The sequence below is a fragment of the Hyla sarda genome, chromosome 4 (assembly GCF_029499605.1).
Source record: "Hyla sarda isolate aHylSar1 chromosome 4, aHylSar1.hap1, whole genome shotgun sequence".
Taxonomy (NCBI): Eukaryota; Metazoa; Chordata; class Amphibia; order Anura; family Hylidae; genus Hyla; species Hyla sarda.
This window is the reverse complement of record NC_079192.1, coordinates 290120804-290143274: the sequence shown is the minus strand read 5'-3', so window position 1 is coordinate 290143274 and position 22471 is coordinate 290120804. Positions and strand designations below refer to the sequence as shown.

At 40.6% G+C, this 22471-nt stretch overlaps 1 protein-coding gene across 1 annotated transcript in view; it reads left to right on the top strand.

Moving 5' to 3' along the window:
- LOC130369339 (dynein axonemal heavy chain 3-like) overlaps positions 1-22471 on the top strand; it is a 919716-nt gene that overhangs the window by 92564 nt on the left and 804681 nt on the right. Inside the window, exons 6-7 of the mRNA XM_056574479.1 lie at positions 10845-10964; positions 18318-18488. Of these exons, the coding sequence (XP_056430454.1) occupies positions 10845-10964; positions 18318-18488 (291 nt within the window). The remainder of the gene's footprint in view (positions 1-10844; positions 10965-18317; positions 18489-22471) is intronic.

Genomic DNA, 22471 nt, shown 5'->3' with positions numbered 1-22471 from the left:
GAAGCGAAAGTTCAAAAAATTTACAAAATGGCATTTTTTCTTCAATTTTGTTGCACAGTGATTTTTTTTTTCCCATTTCGCTGTACAGTTTCGGGTAAAATGACTGATGTCATTATAAAGTAGAATTGGTGGCGCACAAAAAAAAGCCATCATATGGATTTTTAGGTTCAAAATTGAAAGGGTTCTGATTTTTAAACTGTAAGGAGGAAAAAACTGAAAAATGCTTGGTCCTTAAGGGGTTAAAAGGGGACCAATTTATGTGGGCGGGCATGGACCTAAAAATGTTGATGACAATAATAAAAATGTAGAGGCCATTTAAATGTAAAAATAATATATTTTTATATATGTATTTAAATAATGTATTTAATAAAGTGTGTGTTTCACTTTTTTCTCTCTATTTTTTACATTTTTTAGGTAGTACTACTACTCCCAGCATGGAACAGTCCTATCTATTGCAGATATGTGGAGTGGCTTTATCCTGCGCTCGCATCTCTGCACTATACTCCGGCCAGCCAGTGATGTGAATAGAATTCACATCACTCATTCAATTGACCCCCCGCTCTATTCACATCATTGATTGGCCGGAGCATAGTGCAGAGATGTGAGTGCAGGAGAAAGCCGCTCCGCATCTCTTCAATAGATAGGACAATCACATCGGGTGTCAGGAGTGAGACCCGCTGTGATCTGTCCTTAACTGCAGGTATTACTGCTCCCAACATAGAGCACACTCTGCCCCATGCTGGGAGCTGTGGTACCTGCATTAATAGACAGCAAGTGTCACTTGTGACACCTGTTGCGATCTGTTTATTAATGCCGGTATTACAGCTCCCAGCATGAAGCAGAGTGTGCTCCACGTTGGGAGCTGTAGTACCTGCAGTAAAGGAAATATCACAGCGGGTGTCACTCCTGACACCCGCTGCGATCCTTCTGTATAATGTATAGATGTGGGCGACACAGGCGGGCGGCACTCTCCTATGGTCCCCTGCACTGCCGTATATATACCTATTATTATTATACCAATTTTTATTGGCTGGAACCATCTGTCCAATCACTGCTCTCTTTGGAAAATATGAATCTGTAATGTCAATAACTTCACATCGCAGAACATAGTGCAAGATAGCGGAGAAGAGCACCAGTGCCGCCCGCTTCTATACATTATATAGAAGGATCGCAACGGGTGTCAGAAGTGACATCCAGGGAGATCTGTCTATTAGTACAGGTACTACTACACCAATCATGGAACAGTCTGTTCCATGCTGGGAGTAGTAGTACTACTTAAAAATGAAAAAAAAAATGGAAAAAAAATTAAAAAAAAGTTAAACACACACATTATTAAAATACATTACTAATAAAAAGTTTAACTAAATTAATTTTTAAAAAAATATATAATTTTTACATTTAAATGGCCCCTTTCTAAATTTTTATTATTGTTGGCTACATTTTTAGTTCCCTGCCCGCATACACAAATTGATCTCTTTTTAAAAATGTATATAAATTTAATTATATACAATTTTTTTCCATCACTATTGTATCTTTTTTTTAATGGTACCCTATGAAATTTTAATTAAAAAGGTATCTCCAATCCTTTTTTGGATCACTAAAGTCCAAAAAAAGAATAGCAACTGCCTGCAAAAATGCCATAGTTAAAACCCACATGACATTTTTCTTGGCATTTCTTCACTCCCATAGACTTCTATGGGAAGAAAATGCTAAGATTTTCCCCCCAAAAAATCCCAATTCTCAACAAGAGGTCATTTTTTAAAAAATATCAAGGATAGCTTTAAAACGCCAAAAGGATAAAAAAAAACAAACACTGAAGTGGAAATTCGCCAAGTGGATATGGCATTTTGCAGTTCCCTATTGACTTGCAGCTAACATCTGGCCACAGTGTTTTTTCACAAAATAAAAAAACACCATGAGACAGAATGGCCGTTTTTATTGGCATTTTAGCAACAACAAACAACAAAAAAAGTGGAAACCTAGCCTTAAGGCTGCCATCACACATGCAGTTTTTTTTTTGTTAAACTACCACTGCAGTTTTTGGATCCAATAGGAAGGAGAAGTATAAGGCTAGTCACTTGTTTTATTAATTTTTTTTTGTACACCTAAAAAAACGCCAGCAAAAATGCTAGAAAAACTGCCATAGGTTTTTCCTGCGTTTTGGCAGTTTTTCTGGTGTTTTTTTTGGCGTTTTCCCTGGTGTGTGGAAACAGCCAATTTTGTACCCTGTTGCAGTTTTTTCACTGTCTTCAGGGTACCACTCTGTGGGTCGGATGCTGAGCGCTCGGTCCACAGAGTGTAAGGAGGGATGTAAAGCATCTCTATTCACCTCCCCTGGCCGTATAGTATACAGGGGTGTATAGTGTACCCGTGTATACTATACAGGAGCCGGGAATCCTGCCACCAGACTGACAGGACTCCCTGCTCCTGTAGCCCCTTTGGGCGGTATACACTATATACAGCTATCTATAGATAGCTGCATATAGTGTATACAGAACAGGAGGTCCACTTACCTCCCTCGTTTCTGTCACCGTGGGTCTGTGTAGCTCCGCCCCTAGTGATGACATCATTAGGGGCGGGGCTACAGATGGGATCCAGGCTAGTAAGTCTGAAGCTCTGTTCACATTGTCCGTTTTGGATAATGTAAACAGACCCTTCTGCCAGTGTCTACCATGACAGGGAGACTCCAGCTGTTGCTAAACTACAACTCCCAGCAGGCTGTCTGGGCATGTTGGTAGTTGTAGTTTTGCACCAATTGGAGGCTCCCTGTTTAGGTAATCATTGCATTATGGGCGCTCTCCCCTGCAGAGAGTGCAAAAAATTTCCTAACCAATTTTTTTGTGTTTTTTTTCTTATCGTTTCAGATCCGTGTATGCAGAGGATTACGGCGGATTCGATGGATTACGACGGATTAACTTGATTTTTTTTATTTTAATAAAATGGTTAACAGGGCTGTGGGGAAGTGTTATTTAAAATAAAATAATTTTTCCAATGTTTTTTTTTATTTTTTTTTATTGAATATTCAGGTTTAGTAATGGAGGCTGTCTAATAGACGGAATTCATTACTAAGCTGGGGCTTAGCGTTAGCCCCAAAAACAGCTGGTGCTAACCCCCAGTTATTACCCCGATACCCACCGCCACAGGGGTGCCGGGAAAAGCTGGTACCATCAGGCCCGGAGCATCAAACAGGCTGGCATTATTTAGGCTGGGGAGGGCCAGTAACAATGGACATCGCCCACCCTGGAAATGTCAGGCTGTTGCTGCTTGGTTAGTATCTGGCTGATACTGAAAATAGGGGGAGCCCTATGCGTTTTATTTTTTATTTATTTAAAAAAATGCATAGGGTTCCCTATATATTCAGTATCAGCCAGATACCAACCAAGCAGCAACAGCCTGACGTTACCAGGGTGGGTGAGGACCATTGTTACTGGCCCTCCTCAGCCAAAATGATGCCAGCCTGTTACCACCTAGGCCCAGGAGCGCCACTTTTGACACTCCGGGCTTGTTGGTACCGGCTCTTCCTTGCACCCCTGTGGCGGTGGGTACCTGGGTAATAATTGGGGGTTAAGGCCAGCTGTTTTTGGGGCTAACGCTAAGCCCCGGCTTAGTAATGGATTCCGTGTATTAGACAGCCTCCATTACAAAGCCTGAATATTCAATTTTAAAAAACACAACACATTGGAAAAATTATTTTATTTTAGAAAACACTCCCCCACAGCCCTCGTTAACCATTTTACTAAAATAAAAAAAATCTAGTTCATCCGTCGTAATCCATCAAATCCACCATAATCCTCTGCATACACGGATCTGAAATGAGGAGAAAAAAACCCACAAAAAAACACGTTAGGACATTTTTTGCGCTCTCCGCAGGGGAGAGTGCCCATAATGCAATGTCTTCCCAAACAGGGAGCCTCCAATTGGTGCAAAACTAGTTTAGCAACAGCTGGAGTCTCTCTGTCTTGGTAGACACTGCCAGAAGGGTCTGTTCACATTATCCAAAACGGACAATATTAACAGAGCCTTATACCCTTACCAGCCTGGATCCTGTATGTAGCTCCGCCCCTAATTATGTCATCACTAGGAGGCGGAGCTACACTGATCCGCGGGGACTGGAGGGAGGTAAGGAGATTTCTTCATCTTCTGTATACACTATATACAGCTATCTATAGATAGCTGTATATAGTGTATACCGCCCAAAGGGTTAACCTACACTGTCCAGCAGTGTAAGTTAACTCTTTCCTTGCTGGGCTGGCTTATACACATTATACACATTGCAGGCTCACTGTAAGTTCTTGCTTGGCAGCAGATATACAATGTATACCTACTGCTCAGCATCAGCTGTTCTCCCGGCTCTGTAGCCTTGAGAACAGCTGATCCCGACAGTCACTTCAGGAGGATCACAGCGGGTGTCAGAAGGAGTGACATCCGCTGTGATCTGTACCTTACTGCAGGTACTACTGCTCCCAACATGGAGCACACTCTGCTCCATGCTAGGAGCTGTAGTATCTGCATTAATAGACAGATCGCAGCAAGTGTAACTGCTGACACCCACTATGATCTTCCTGTATAATGTATAGATGCGGGTGGCCGCTCTTCTATGGTCCCCTGCACTGACATATATATACACATATTCATATTTCCCACAGAGTTGTGATTGGCTGGAACCATCTGGCCAATCACAGCTCTCTGCGGGAAATATGAACAGGTGTATATATATATATATATATATATATATATATATATATATACGGCAGTGCAGGGGACCATAGAAGAGCAGCCGGCCGCATCTATACAGGAGGATCGCAAGGGACCCCGGCACAGGTAACTGTAACAGTGTGTTCCATGCTGTGAATGGTATTACTACCTGAAAAAAGTTTAAAAAAAAGTTAAAAACACACACACACTGCATGTTTATTATTGTCGGCTACATTTTTAGTGCCCTACCCGCCCACATAAATTGATCCCTGTTTAAAAATTAATTAATTTAATTAATTAAAAAGATACATTTCGTTAAATACTATTTTTCCATCACTACTGTATCTTTTTTATTATTATTTTTTAATGGTACCCTACGAAATTTGAATAAAAAAGGTATTTCCATCACTTTTTGGATCGCTAAAGTCCAAAAGAGAATAAAAAACGCCTGAAAAAACGCCAAAGTTAAAACCCACATGGCATTTTTCTTGGCGTTTTTTCACTCGCATAGACTTCTATGGGAAGAAAACGCCAAGATTTTCCCGAAAAAATGCCAAAGTCTCGACAAGAGGACGTTTTCTAAAAACTGCCAAGGAGCCCAAAAACGCCAAAAGGATAAAAAAAACGGCAAACTGAAAAACACCAAGTGGATTTGGCATTTTGCTAATCCCTATTTGCTAATCCCTATTTCACACAAAAAAAAACGCCATGCGGCAGAATGGTTGTTTTTATTGGCGTTTTTGTAAAAAAAAAAAAAAAAACAAGTGGAAACCTAGCCTAAGTCCTTCTTTTATATTTCCTTTTAAAGATAATTTTTATTAAGATTTTTCAAAGTACATAACATTTTATGTAATAGTAGAAAGTTAGTTATATAAAGACGAAATATATAATATCATAACATAGCATAATAAAATATTTTGCCTATTCCTTTTGAATTCACTTTGTTCTGGGCTCAAAGAACTGTAGTGACAGTTTCCCAAACCATGAAAAATAAGGCATACAAGCCTTGATAAATCAACTCCCCCCCCCCCCCCCCGTGTTTTAATGGCCAGAGGCAATTTTTTTGTGCGTAAAAACGCAAGACCCAAAAACATAGCCTCAAGATAAAAACACACTCACTAGCTCCCACATGTACTTGTTCAGATAGATTTCAAACCTGCTTCTTTTCCACTGCAACTGATTCCTCTGGTCGTAACGTTTGCCTTTTATTTTTATGTACTGCATAACAAAATATTATATAGCTTTCTAATATGCCCTTCTTATTATTCAAAGATAAATGCTTGTGGTAAACAAAAGCTTTCTTGTTTTCATCAAGAAGTTAAAAACTTGTCCTGATTGTGTCCATGGATGAAGCAACAGGCGGGAATGGCCACACAAAAGATTACTGACTCATTCATGTGGCCCTTTTCTTCAATCAGCTGTTGGCCACACACCCCCTATTATGGCCCAACAGCCAGTGATTTTCAAACATATTGACATGACCAGATCAGCCCTACAAAAGGCGCAGACTCGTGCCCCTGAATTCCAGGCAAAAATTTATGGCTGTGTGGCAGCAGCTGAAAAGTGTTAAATCTGACCTTTGAATTTGAGTAGACCTTTAGGTTCACAAAGGTAAATCTTACACAGCTAGGTCCTTTTTGTATGTTTAAAAATTCATATAAAAATAAATCACAGTTATATAAACCACAGTTCCTAAAGCATATAAAAAAATAATAATAATTAAAACATGGCATTTAACCCCTTAAGGACTCAGGGTTTTTCAGTTTTTGCACTTTCGTTTTTTCCTCCTTACCTTTTAAAAATCATAACCCTTTCAATTTTCCACCTAAAAATCCATATTATGGCTTATTTTTTGCGTCACTAATTCTACGTTACAGTGACATTAGTCATTTTACCCAAACATTCACGGTGAAACAGAAAAAAAATTTGTGCGACAAAATCGAAGAAAAAATGCCATTTTGTAACTTTTGGGGGCTTCCGTTTCTACACAGTGCATATTTCTGTAAAAATGACACCTTATCATTATTCTGTAGGTCCATAAGGTTAAAATGATACCCTACTTATATAGGTTTGATTTTGTCGTACTTCTGGAAAAAATCATAACTACATGCAGGAAAATGTATACATTTAAAAATGTCATATTCTTGAGTTATATTCTGGAATTATTGAGTTATATTCAGTTACTGTACACTAATCCAGAGGCGAGTGTAGTGGTGGATGGAATTCCCTCTTACCCATTCAAATTAAGTAGAGGAACAAGACAGGGTTGCCCCCTCTCACCTTTTTTATTTTTTATTTATATTGAACCCTTAGCGGCTTGGATAAGAGATAACAATGTTTACGAGGGATTTGGAGTAAACGGAGAAATAAATAAGATTTTACTATTTGCAGATGATATTCTCCTTTTTGTAACTAACCCACAAGAAAAAATACACCAGATTATGAAACTGTTTGATGTATTTGCCCCTCTATCGGGGCTGGAGATAAATTGGAGTAAATCTAATATGCTCCCCCTGGATGAAGATATGGGGGAGAAGGTAGGAAAATTGTCCGTGCTGAAGAAAACTGAATGTTTCCCTTATTTGGGAGTGAAAATAGCAGCCACAAATGATAAGTTTGTGAGTAATAATATACGCCCTCTATTAAATAGTTTAGAGAAGAGAGTGGAAGTGTGGATTAAAATGCCCTTCTCGATGTCAGAAAGGATGGCGATAGTAAAAATGGTGGTCCTCCCACAGATCCTGTTCTTTCTTAGTGCCTCGCCAATGTGGATCGGTAAGGGGTGGTTCCGGAGGATTGAAGTGATTGAAGTGATACTTGGTAGACTTCTATGGGGAAGGAAAAGGGTTCGTTTGAAGTACAGATATTTTATGGCCCCTGGAAAGAGGGGGGGGCTGGGGATGCCCAATTTTTTCGTTTATTTTTTGGGTGCGCAGTTAGCACGAGTCGTGAATTGGAGGGATTCTAGATATTTGAAAAAGATTGTAGTGGATAAGAAGAAAGATAACATATATGAGGTGTTGGAATTAGATGATTACGATGAGAATGGTCCAAATGGCACGCTGTTATTGCACAAATTTAGAAGAGTATGGGGAAAATTAAAGGAAGAATTGCATATAGAAAATAGTTTTGGGTTTACACCTTTGTGGGGTAACAATAAACTTAAAGAACTTGTGGATTGTGAGTCAAGTTTTTGGGATAGTAAGGGTATAAAACGATTGGATCAAATATTTGATAAAGGACAACTTTTTTCCTTTAGTCACATAAAAAGGGTGTATAATATTAATGACAGTGATTGGCTGTATTATTGGCAGGTTAGCCACGCAGTCCATAACACGATAGACAAAGAGGTGTATGTAACACAGAAACACAATTTGATAGAAGCACTAATTCAAATATAGCACTTAAAAAAAAGGAATATCAATTTTGTATAAGAAATTAAATAATGTAATTGGATTAAGGGGGACTGATAGAATTAAGGAAAAATGGTCTTGGATAGTGGGTACGGTGTCAGAGGATGATTGGGATATTATGGCCCAAAATACAAGCAAGGTCTCTCGCAACATGGAACAGAAGATTACGCAATTTAAGATATTACACTTGACCCACTATTCCGCGCTTCATTTACATAGGATAGGGGTGAAAGCTACGTCACAGTGTGTCAAATGTGGTTTGGAAGAAGCGGATTATCTACATAGTTTTTGGTCATGTGAAAAGATCTGTTTTCTGGGAATCTGTAATAAAAGAAGTAGAAACTAAAATCCTTGTGAAGGTACCTCGTACGATAGAGTTTATACTGCTAAGAAATATGAGTGTCTGTTACATCGAATTCTGTTTTTTGCTAGATTGACCATACTGAGGAATTGGATATCCCCGAAAGAACTGTAGGTAGAGGAATGGAAGGAAGGGTTAAAAATCATGAAAGATAAGGAGTTTAGATGGATGAGGAGCAAGAAGGGTCGAAGAGAATGTAGTAAGATCTGGAATGCATGGTAGACTTAAACTTATTCTTATTTTAATTTTTTTTAATTTTTTTTCCTTTTCTTCTCTCCTTCCCTCTGTGCCTGAAGGTGGGAGTGGGGTGGGGGGGAGGGGGGGCATGGTGATAATAATGAATTAGTATACTTTTTAGATGTAAACAAGTATAAGTTGGTTATATGGTCTTTTTGACTGGTGCTGCTATGTATATCTGCATTGTATACTGTAATTTTGGAAATTTTACTATCACAATAAAGTGTTAAATTACAAAAAAAATAAAAAAAATTTCATATTCTGACCCCTAGAACTTTTTAATTTTTCCACGTACATGGCGGTAAGAGGACTAATTTTTTGCGCCGTGATCTGAAGTTTTTATTGGTTTGATTTTTGTTTTGATCAAACTTTTTGATCACTTTTTATTCATTTTTTAATGGTACAAAAAGTGACCAAAAATACGCTTTTTGGGACTTTGGAATTTTTTTGCGCATACGCCATTGACCGTGCGTTTTAATTAATTAAATATTTTTATAGTTCGGACATTTATGCACGCGGCGATACCACATATGTTTATTTTTTTTTATTTACAGTTTTATTTTTTTTATGGGAAAAGGGGGGTGATTCAAACTTTTATTAGGGAAGGGGTTAAATGACCTTTATTAACACTTTTTTTTTAACTTTTTTTTGCAGTGTTATAGGTCCCATAGGGACCTATAACACTGCACACACTGATCTCTCATGCTGATCACTGGCATGTATTAACACGCCTGTGATCAGTGTTATCGGCGCTTGACTGCTCCTGCCTGGATCTCAGGCACGGAGCAGTCTTTCGTCGATCGGACACCGAGGAGGCAGGTAAGGGCCCTCCCGGTGTCCTGTAAGCTGTTCGGGACACCATGATTTCATAGCGGCGGTCCCGAACAGCCCGACTGACTAGCCGGGATAGTTTCACTTTCACTTTAGAAGCGGCGGTCAGCTTTGACCGCCGCTTCTAAAGGGTTAATACCGCACATTGCTGCGATCGGGGATGTGTGGTATTAGCCGCGGGTCCCGGCCGTTGATGAGCGCCGGGACCGACGTGATGTGATGTGAATATAAACAAACATTTGTAACACACTTTGGTTGGTCAGTGTTTGAATGTTCTACCTCCTATTGTTGTAGCTACTTTTTCTGTCATTTTTTTCTTGGTGTAAGTTTGTGACTTAACGAGCATGATTGTGCCCAAAATTGCACCAAAACAACAAAGTTGCAATTGACAAATTTCACACCAAGGCATGACTTCAACTGAAATCACATCTTACACTTTCAAATCAGTGATATTGTTCTAAACCATTTGGCGCAATGGTTTCATACATACCCCTCAATGTCCGCACAGATATTTGACATTGCCGTGTGAACATAGCCTTAGAGTTCCTTGACCTGGATGCAAAGTTTGTATTATTGCTTCTCAATTTCAAACGATTCACGGTATTGGTCTTATATTGGTGAAGAATGTTTTGGTCATCTAAGGCATGCACAAGATTCCAGTTATGAATATAACCCTCTGCACCCTCTACAGTTATGCCTTGGGCTCAGTGGTGGGTCCCTTCCAGAAACTGTAAGGGGGGCAAATTGTTTTCCACTCCATGTGTAGCTTAAGAATCATGATGTCACCAATTCTCTTTTTTTCAGAATTATCTAGGGATAATAAAGCCTGATTTATCACGTATTATCACTATTCTTATCTTCAGCTATGTTTTTATGTGACAATACTATTTACTGCCCTGGTCATGTTATTAAATGAAAGCAATAAACTGTGCACAGATTGAATTAAAAGAACAAGTAATATTTATAATGCTGAACTTTTCTAAATGAAAATAATTGATGCTACTGTACTTTTTCCTGTACTCTCCATTTTTATCTCTATTTTGGTCTTTTTGATTACCCTTAATTAAGTTTAGCGCTGTCTCATTTGCAGATGTATAGCTTTCCTCTTTATTGTTTTTAATTAACTGTGTTGTCAACTGTGGCCATTGTGAAAACATAATGTTATATGAAATTATTTTAATTAAAAGAATACAGGCTTGACCATGCTCAGTTTATTTCTTTTTATTCTGTTAATTTCTATTTTTCCAAATAGCTTCTATATGTCGTTATTATGAATATTTAAACGGCCTTTATTTTTTTTTCTTTAGTGTGTTGTTTTTAACTGCTCTGATGGACTAGACTATAAAGCCATGGGGAAATTCTTCAAAGGTCTGGCACAGTCTGGAGCTTGGGCATGCTTTGATGAATTTAATCGTATTGAGCTGGAGGTAATTCTAACACCACTTTCTCAGAAAACTTAGTATGCACTGCAAGCACCAATTCTGCAAGTGCAGATATAAATGCAGAAATATAATATTGACTTTCAAATTCAGTTCTTTCATGTGTACAGTACGTACACCTTTTACAATGTATGCCATAATATCTGAAAAAAATGTAGCTCATGATTTTGGTCCTCCCATATCATTCAGAAAATGAGCTTGAATTATTATAATAATTGTTAATTGAGTATTGATGTACTGATGTTTTAAATTTATAAATTAAAACCCCCCAATTTATGAACTGTCCCTTAATCAGGAAATGACACATATGTAATTATTTAGCTTTTAAATTGGAATAATCAAAAAGACAACAATACTTCATTGTTTGAGGGATTTTTGTGCCATGACATTCACTGTGCCGTTAAAGGGGTATTCAGGCATTTAGGTATTCAGGGGCTGTAGCAAAATGCTATACTTAACCACCCCTGGTCCCCCACTCATTCAGATGCAGCACCTATGTGGCTCCCTCCAGTTCCCAATCTCCTGTCTCTTTCCTACTTCTGTGACGAAAGCTGGCCAAAGAAGGGACATCCCTGTGACCAGGGATTGGCTGCGCAGGTATGTCCTGCAGGTATGTCCTGCTCCGAGAAATGAACATTAGCTCAATAGAAGGAGCTTTTTTTCAATTTCATTATGGCCCCAATAATATATGAACATTTTATAAACACTGGAATACCCCCTATTCTGGCATAACAACATTTTATACTTAAAGGTGTTTTCCACTGCCCTGCCTTCCGGAGCTCCGCTCGCAGCGTCCGGAAGTTCATTACTCCAAACGCTTTGTGTGGGCTTCCGTGTTTGAGGCCGGCCCCTCGTGATGCCATGCCCGCCCCCTCAAGGAAAGTCTATGGGAAGGGGGTGCGACCGCTGTCACACCCCCTTCCCATAGACTTTCATTGAGGGGGCAGGCGTGACGTCACGAGGGGGCAGCCTCGAATACAGAAGCCCACACACAGCGTTCGGAGTAATGAACTTCCGGACGCTGTGAGCGGAGCTCCGGAGGGCAGCGGAGAATCCTTTTAATATAAAGTTAAAAATTACAAATCTCAATGAGAATTTTGATTTTAATGGACTCTTTTTTTTGTTTTTTTAAATAAAACTTTCTTAAGTTATTTTATTTTCTTCTCACTCACTGCTTATATAATGTACAAAATGTATGTATTGCAGGGTATAATTTCCTGCCAGGGTTTTATGATAGAGGATAACAGAAGATGCATTACATTTCAATGCTCCCTCCATTATGGGGAAATCTGTCAGCTGCAATTTACAGATTAATAGATGACACTGTTAGGTTATGTTTCTATGCTGTATTTTGGGCTCATTGGTGGATTTATCAAAACCTGTCCAGAGGGAAAGTTGCTGAGTTGCCCATAACAACCAATCAGATCACTTCTTTCATTTTTAAAAATGACTCTGAAAAATGAAAGGAGGGATCTGATTGGTTGCTATGGGCAACTCAGCAACTTTTCCTCTGAACAGGTTTTGATAAATCTCCCCCATAAGGGACCAAAGGCAAAAAAAAAAAAAAAAAAAACACTGCTGAAAAAACATTGTAAGAAAAATTGCTATAATTAAGGCTGAAAACACAGCTTGAAAAACAGTGTATAAACATAGCCTTAGATAACTATTAGAGCAAGGAGACACATGGGGGAGATTCATCAAAGTTTTTGCAGAGGAAGAGTTGACCAGTTTCATTTTTGAAAAGGCCTCTGGAAAATACAAGAAGCGATTTGATTGCAATGGGCAACTGGTCAACTTTTCCTCAGCACAGGTCTTAATGAATTTTCCCCCATGGTACCTTTGAAACAGCACATAACATGGAAAAATGCTGTTATCTTCTGGTGCCAAGTGTCAATAAGGCATTCTTAAAGGGGTACTCCAATGGAAAACTTTTTTTTTTAAATCAACTGGTGCCAGAAAGTTAAACAGATTTCTAAATTACTTCTATTAAAAAAATCTTTACCCTTCCAGTACTTTTTAGAAGCTGTATGCTACAGAGGAAATTCTATACTTTTTGAATTTCTTTTTTGTCTTGTCCACAGTGCTCTCTGCTGACACCTGCTGCCCATATCAGAAACTGTCCAGAGCAGGAGAAAATCCCCATTGCAAACCTATGTTGCTCTGGACAGTTCCTGACACGGGCAGCAGGTGTCAGCAGAGAGCACTGTGGACAACACAAAAAAGAAATTCAAAACGTATAGAATTTCCTCTGTAGCATACAGCTGCTAAAAAAGTACTGGAAGAGTAAAGATTTTTTTAATGGAAGTCATTGACAAATCTTGGAGGACGGAAGAAGGACGTTCCTACGTCCGAAACAGCCGGCGTAGCCTCTGAGCGCCCCTTACCGTCTCCGTCTATGTCGTGGTGATCCCGGACCTCGGGCCTGCAGCTGTTTACCCGCGGTGAGTGCACGCTACCTTTTTACATTGTATTCATTGACAAATCTGTTTAACTTTCTGGCACCAGTTGATTTAAAAAAATAGATTTTCCACCGGAGTACCCCTTTAAGTCCCTGAAGTGCTGCAGGCTCTCCCTGCCTATCCATGTTTGATTTTCAGATGGAAACTAAGCCCTGTTTCCAAATTTAGCACCTGCAGAAAATGTATATGCAAAACAAAAGAACAACATTTGGAAACCGTGCCTGGTTTCAAGATGACTTTCAATAAAGCAGAAATAAGGATGGGAGGGGAAGCGAGAAGGTGTTCCAGCCCCTGCATTTTAGGGAATTGGAAACACGTTTTGGACACTTGGCACCATCGCAGACAGACAGATATATGAAAGGTACCATGTGTCTCTTTGACCGAACAGCTATTTAACAGTTAACAGTTGGAATCAGAGCCCATAAGGTGAACAAATCTCCTAAAAATCTTTTCCAGAGGATTCACTTGAATTGACCATTGGATTTGATTTGGCAATTTATACAGAAGCAGAAATGTGTGTAAAAAGACAAGAGTACCTGCTCCTATACTCTCCTGCATGCGTATTCAACGAGCTAGCAGCAAAGCAATTGTATTGGATGTAAGCACTAATGCTACAGCCCCACTTAAAGGAGGACTCCAGTGCAGGAAAACATCTCCCCTGTCCAAAGGGTAGGGGATAAGTTTTAGATCACGGGGTCTGACCCCTACAATCTCCTGCATGGCACTCTGGCAGTCCCCAATAGGGGGCGTGTTGATTCCCGCATGGAGTGGTGGCCAACACGCCCCCTGCATGTATTTCTATGGAAGAGCCGGAGATACAGCATTCAGGTATCTCCAGCTCTCCCACAGAGATACATGGAGGGGGCATGTCGACCACTGCTTTTTGTGGGGGTCAACACGCTCCCTTCCTGGGGTTTGCTGGGGTGCCGTGCAGGAGATTGTGGGGGTCCCAGCGGTCCGATCCCCCACAATCTAAAACGTATCTCCTATCATTCAGATATTGCACTGGAGGGGGTACTCCCGTGGTAAACTTTTTTTTTTTTATCAACTAGTGCCAGACGGTTAAACAGATTCATAAATTACTGCTATTAAAAAATCTTAATCTTTCCAGTACTTTTTTAGGGTATGTATACTACAGAGGAAATGGTTTTCTTTTTGGAACACAGAGCTCTCTGCTGACATTATGAGCATAGTGCTCTCTGCTGACATCTCTGTCCGTTTTAGCAACTGTCCAGAGCAGCATATGTTTGCTATGGGGATTTTCTCCTACTCTGGACAGTTCTTAACCCCTTAAGGACCAAGGACGTACCGGTACGTCCTTGGTCCTGCTCTTCTGATATAACGCGGGGTTACACAGTAACCCCGCGTCATATCATGGCGGGCCCGGCGTCATAGTGAAGCCGGGACCCGCCTCTAATAGCGCGCAGCGCCGATCGCGGCGCCGCGCGCTATTAACCCTTTAGCCGCGCGCTCAAAGCTGAGCCGCGCGGCTAAAAGTGAAAGTGAAAGTTCCCGGCTAGCTCAGTCGGGCTGTTCGGGATAGCCGCGGCTAATCGCGGCATCCCGAACAGCTGACAGGACAGCGGGAGGGCCCCTTCCTGCCTCCTCGCTGTCCGATCGCCGAATGACTGCTCAGTGCCTGAGATCCAGGCATGAGCAGTCATCCGGCAGAATCGTTGATCACTGGTTTCTTATGAGAAACCAGTGATCAACATAGAAGATCAGTGTGTGCAGTGTTATAGGTCCCTATGGGACCTATAACACTGCAAAAAAAAAGTGAAAAAAAAAAGTGAATAAAGATCATTTAACTCCTCCCCTATTAAAAGTTTGAATCACCCCCCTTTTCCAATAAAAAAAAAAACACAGTGTAAATAAAAATAAAAATAAACATATGTGGTATCACCGCGTGCGGAAATGTCCGAATTATAAAAATATATCATTAATTAAACCGCTCGGTCAATGGCGTGCGCGCAAAAAAATTCCAAAGTCCAAAATAGTGCATTTTTGGTCACTTTTTATATAATTTAAAAATGGATAAAAAGTGATCAATAAGTCCTATCAATACAAAAATGGTACCGTTAAAAACTTCAGATCACGGCGCAAAAAATGAGCCCTCATACCGCCCCATACACGGAAAAATAAAAAAGTTATAGGGGTCAGAAGATGACAATTTTAAACGTATTAATTTTCCTGCATGTAGTTATGATTTTTTCCAGAAGTCCGACAAAATCAAACCTATATAAGTAGGGTATCATTTTAATCGTATGGACCTACAGAATACATATCAGGTGTCATTTTTACCGAAAAATGTACTACGTAGAAACGGAAGCCCCAAAAGTTACAAAACAGCGTTTTTTTTTCAATTTTGTCGCACAATGATTTTTTTTCCCGCTTCACCATAGATTTTTGGGCAAAATGACTGACGTCATTACAAAGTAGAATTGGTGGCGCAAAAAATAAGCCATCATATGGATTTTTAGGTGTAAATTTGAAAGAGTTATGATTTTTTAAAGGCAAGGAGCAAAAAACGAAAATGCAAAAACGGAAAAACCTCCGGTCCTTAAGGGGTTAAAATGGACAGAGATGTCAGCAGAGTGCACTGTGCTCGTGATGTCAGCAGACAGCTCTGTGTTCCAAAAAGAAAAGAATTTCCTCTGTAGTATTTAGCAGCTAATAAGTACTGGAAGGATTAAGATTTTTTAAGAAAGTAATTTATAAATCTGTTTAACTTTCTGGCACCAGTTGATTTAAAATAAAAAGTTTTCCACGGGAGTACCCCTTTAACGCTGAAAGGCTGCATTCAGTGGTGACAGCATAAGGCCCCATGGAAAGTACATACAGAGGCAGGCAAAGGCATGAGTCCCCTCTCCTGTACACTCACTAAGCAGGACAATGTGAATGTGAACTGAGTAGGAAACATGGTGTATTCCTTACCACTCAGTATACAGGAGCACGAACTCCTGGCTTTAAAATAAATCCCTGCTCTTGTATTTGATTTATCTGAATCAAATTCCCCCAAAAATTTAGATTCTGATGAATCCAATTTTTTGGAACATTCAGAGGGAAATAGATTCTAAAATAATCAGTCTGCTCATCTCTGTGACTGGTGTATTCACTGTGACTGGTTTATCCACTTCTTTTCACCATTGACATAAACTGTACATTGAGGCATGCAAAGATAGTTTAAAGCACAATTGGGGAGATTTATCTTACTATACATAAATATTGATATAACATATAAAATACAAAGCTCCACAGACTTCCTTGAATTACTTAGGAGGAGGTAAAAAAAAAAAAAAGCCAACGTTTTATGTTAGGGTATATTCACACACAGCAGATTTCTATAAGAAATTTCTGTGACTTTCCCAGTAAAACAAAATACTGCCGAAATAATCCCATTTAACCCCTTAACGACCACAGATGTATATTTTCGTCCGTGGCTGGCTCCTGATCTGTGAACCGAGCTCAGAAGCTGAGTGCGCTTTGTACCCACGACTAATACCGGGCATCGCCGATCGGGCTGATGTCCGATATTAACCCTTTAGACGCCACAATCAAAGTTGATCGCGGCATCTAAAAGGAGAGAAATCTATACCGGCTAGCTCAGTGGAGCTGTTCTGGACTAACGTGGTGAAATAGTGGCACCCCAAACAGCTGAGAGGACAGTGGGAGGTACTTTACCTTCTTCCCGACTGTCCAATCAGTGTTTGATTGCTCCAAGCCTGAAATCCAGGCTTGAGTAATCAAGCGTAGAAAACACTGATCAATTAATTCCTATGGCAATGCATTGAACAGTGCCTGCAATCAGTGTATGCAATGTTATAGCCCCTAGAGGGGGCTATAACACTGCATAAAAAAAAGTTTAAAAAAAAGTTAATAAATGTGATTTAACCCCTTCTCCTTCCCAATCAGAATCACACCTCTTTTCCCATTTAAAAAAGTGTGTAAATAAAAACAAACATATGTGGTATCGTCACGTGCGTAAATCTCCAAACTATTAAAATATATCATTAATTAAACTGCATGGTCAATGGCGTACGTGCAAAAAAATTTCAAAGTCCAAAATAGCTTATTTTTGGTCACTTTTTATAACATAAAAAATGAATAAAAAGCGATCAAAAGCCCAATCAAAACAAAAAGGGAACCAATAAAAACATCACATCACAGCGCAAAATAAATTTGCCCTCATACCGCCTTGTTCATGGAAAAATTTAAATGTTATAGGGATCAGAAGATGACAATTTTAAACGTATTAATTTTCGTGCATGTAGTTATGATTTTTTCCAGAAGTACGACAAAATAAAACCTATATAATTAGGGTATCATTTTAATTGTATGGACCTACAGAATAAAGATAAGGTGTCATTTTTACCAAAAAATTTACTTCGTAAAAACGGAAGCCCCAAAATTTATAAAATGGCATTTTTTCTTCAATTTTGTCGCACAATGATTTTTTTTCCATTTTGCCGTAGATTTTTGGGTAAAATGACTGATGTCATTACAAAGAAGAATTGGTGGCACAAAAAAAAAACATCATATGGATTTTTAGGTGCAAAATTGAAAGGGTTATGATTTTTTAAATGTAAGGAGGAAAAAACTGAAAAATGCTTGGTTCTTAAGGAGTTAAATGTATTTATTAGATTTTCATATGTTAACTTTTTGCAGAAAAACTGCAATGAAATTTTTAGCTAAAAATAATGCCAGTAAATTTCTTTTTAAAGTAAATCTCCAGCTTTCTCCAGTTTTAAGGTACCAAATTCTGTGTAACTGTAATAATTGAAACTGTATCCTTATATTGATGTACATTTAAAATGTGTATATATATATATATATATAGTAAATGTAGTTTCAGTTTAGTAAACATGATCTAATTTTCTCTTAGGTACTCTCTGTAGTTGCTCAACAAATTAAAACAATCCAACGGGCAATAGCAGAACAGCTTCAAACTTTTGTGTTTGAAGGTACTAAAATAAGTTTGGATCCATCATGTACAGTATTTATAACTATGAATCCAGGATATGCAGGAAGAGCTGAGCTACCAGATAACTTGAAAGTAGGTTGGATCATTGACTAACATGGCACTTTTGTATTCTTGTGCTAAGGGTTATTATAAAAACAAGTCAAAGTAATCACATAAATTAGCATTTATGTATTGTTTTTATACAACAAACAATAGTTTTATTTTTCTTCCCTGAATCCACCTGCTCAGTCTTTCCCTCTTTAAAGGAAAAATGTTTATTCTTCAATTATGCCCAGACTGCTACATGTCAAATTGTGTTGAGCTCGAAAATTCGAATAGCAATTTTATATCGCGAATATCGTCACTTCGTGATTTTGTGAATATTTTTAGAATATAGTGAAATATATTTTTTTTTTCCACAGTACACATGACAATGATGTGTACTGTGTAAATAAAAAGTGATCATCCCTCCCTGCTTCCAGCTTGTGGTCCAAAGAGCGAATATCGGTACTTCCAGAGGACACTGATCCCTCCCTTCTTTAAGCTTGTGGGCCAATGAGAAGGATGCAAATACAGTTGTCAGAGGTTAGCAACATCCCTAGCAACCAATAGGAAAGTAGTTAGTTGCAAGATATGATAGTGTATGCGCATTTTCTGAATTTCATTACGAATTTTAAATGAAAAAAAAAAGTGAACGAATATGTGAAATTTGCAAATATATGATGAATATTCATCCATATATTCACGAAATATTGTGAATTTGAATATGGCCTATGCCACTCATCACTAATGTAAAATAACAAAATTTTACTTACTTCCTGCAGCTCCCCTGGTGCAGCTGGAATCACTGAATCACTGAAATCACTGTGTCGGGCACCAAAAGTAAGAAGAAGACCAGGGTAGGAAGACGGGACAGTGATTTCAGTGGCACCAGGGCAGTGGCGGAAGTTAAAGGAAAAGTATCATGTAGAAAAGCTTATCCCCTACCCAAAGGATAGAAGATAAGTTTTAGATCAAGGGGGGGTCCAACTGATGGGACCCCACCTCCAATCTGCTGCACAGTAACGGAGCATGTTGACCCATGCACGATATCACTATAGGAGAGCCAGAGATTGCCGAATGCCCCTTTTTAACACCATTTGTCCTACAGTAGGCAGACAGGTACCCTCAGTGGGTAGTTGCCTCCAGTAGATGTTTTCCTTCCTGCACATAGCCAGGTGCCCCTTAGTAACCTAATAGGTGTCCCTTTAGGTATTTGTCCTGCAGAAGGTAGCTGTAGTTGCCCCCAGTCGGTAACCAAGTGCCCCCAACAGCTAAATTAATGCCAGAGTAGATGGCTGCCTTCCAATAGGTAGATGGACACATCCAGTAGGTAGATAGGTACCTCAATATGTAATCATCCCTCAATAGGTACCAGGTTCCAATAAGGATATAGGATGACCCAGTAGAGAAAACCTCATCTGTTAAAAAAATAAACAGTATATCACCTTCCATTTGCTCCTTCACCTGCAGTATTTATTCCTCTCCTGCTCTGTTCTACTCAGGTACATATATAGTAGCAGGAGCAGAGTGTAGGAGCAGGGTGTAGAAGTTCTGCCCTGCCCACAGATTTCTGTATGCCACAGGCCCAAGAAGAGATACAATAGAGCTGCCTCGGCTAAGGAAACCCGGGCTGGCTCCTCAAAGACACTGCGTACTTCAGAGAAGAAGGACTGGATGGAACCAGTGGCAGGATCGTTGCGGTCCCAAAGCGGTGTAGCCCAGGACAAAGCCTTTCCAGAGATCAGGCTGACCACGAACGCCACCTTAGACCATTCTGTGGGGAACTGGTCCGACATCATCTCCAGGTGTAGGGAACACTGGGACAGGAACCCACGGCACAGCTTAGAGGCCCCATCAAACTTATCAGGTAGGGACAGGCGGAGTCTGGAAGCGACAACTCGCTGCGGAGGAGTTGCTGGAGCTGGCGGAGGAGATGGTTGCTGCTGTGGAGGCAGAAGCTGCTGTAGCGTGGCAGTCAACTGAGACAGCTGTTGTCCTTGTTGGGTGATCTGCTGCGATTGCTGGGCGACCACAGAGGTTAGGTCAGCGATACTGGACAGCGACACCTCAGTGGGATCCATGGCCGGATCTACTGTCGGGATCCGGACTGGTATGTGGGTAGGATACGGGTAGTGGATCCTCTGTGTTAGTGAGGCGATGACGTGGGCCGTACCAGGGGACCGGTTCTAAGAAGTTACTGGTTTTCACCAGAGCCCGCCGCAAGGCGGGATGGACTTGCTGCGGCGGTAACTCCCAGGTCGTATCCCCTGATAGCGATTCGACTTCACTAACTGCTGAGATAGGCGCGATACACAAGGACAAGGCAAGGCAAGGTCAGACGTAGCAAAAGGTCAAGGCAGGCGGCAAAGATTCGTAGTCAGGGGCAACAGCAAGGGTCTGGATACACAGTCTAGGGATACACAGTAAACGCTTTTTCAGGGCACTAGGGCAACAAGATCCGGCAAGGACAGGAAGGGGGAGTGGGTTTCTATAGTGTAGGGAGTGCTTGGGAACTGATTGGACCAGGCACCAATTAATGGTGCACTGGACCTTTAAATCTGAGAGACCCGGTGCGCGCACGCCCTAGAGAGCGGGGCCGCGCGTGCCGGGACTGAGCAGGAGGACAGGGCAGGTGAGATGATCGGGATGGGACCCGCGGGCAGGCACGTCCCGCCGAATGGATCGCATCCCCGCCGGAGGTCACAGAGCAGCGCTCCCGGTCAGTGAGCGCTGCAAGCCTGAGCAGACCACTGCGAGCACTCCGGGGAAGGAGCGGAACCCGGAGCGCTCGGCATTACAGTACCCCCCCTTAGGTCTCCCCCTCTTTTTGGAACCAAGAAATTTGTGGATAAGTTCCTTGTCCAAAATATTGGCCTCCGGCTCCCAAGATCTCTCTTCAGGGCCACAATTCTCCCAATCAATTAAAAAAAATCTTTTACCTCGGACGACCTTGGAGGCGAGGATCTCCTTGACAGAGAAGACATCAGAGGAGCCAGAAACAGGAGCAGGAACAGTGACCTTGGGAGAAAAGCGGTTAAGTATGAGAGGTTTGAGAAGAAAAACATGGAAAGAGTTAGGAATGCGAAGAGAAGAAGGAAGATGGAGCTTGTAGGAAATTGAATTGATTTGACTCTTGATCTTAAATGGCCCGAGGTACCGAGGACCAAGCTTGTAGCTGGGGACACGGAAACTGATGTATTTAGCACAGAGAGCCACACTTTATCACCGGGGGCAAAGAGGAGGAATTCTTCTCTTTTTATCAGCATGTCTCTTCATGCAAGATGAGGCCAGTAGGAGCGACTGTTGGGTTTCCTTCCAGATAGAGGAGAAGTCTTGTGTCAGTTCATCTACGGCAGGAACTCCAGAAGAAGTGGGAATAGAGAGGGGGGGAAGAGGATGACGGCCGTACACCACAAAAAATGGAGATTTGGAGGAATAAACTTCCTCAGCGACTTGCTTGATTCCTACGATACTGTACATTTCCCATATCTACAACGGACATATGGTATACCCCGATCTGACTTTTATAAAAGCCTACAAATTAGAAGCCTCCTTACTGCTAAAATTAGTCGCGGCCTACTAATTCCATCTAGGATAATGCATTTCTTCCAGATTACGGCACCATCTAAAAAGGGGATTAATGTGTTTTACAACCTACTTAATGGTAGAACAGACCTAGCAAAACTTCCATATATGGACAAGTGGGAAAGAGAGTTGGGAGAATCGTTCACAATGGACCAATGGATGTCCGCTATAGGTCTAGTGAAAACAATGTTCCGCTCTACAAATCACAGAGAAGCTGTACTAAAATCGATTTTTAGATGGTACTTTACCCCCTCCAGGCTACACCACATTAACCCAGAATGTTCAAAATTTTGCTGGCGCAGATGTGGGCGGGAGGGCACTTTGTTACATATCCTATGGGGATGCCCTAAGCTTACGCCATTTTGGAGCGAAGTAACTAGTTTGCTTCAGAGATTTCTAGAATCAGGTTTTCAGCTGACCCCCTCTCTAGCTATTCTCCTTTTAAACTT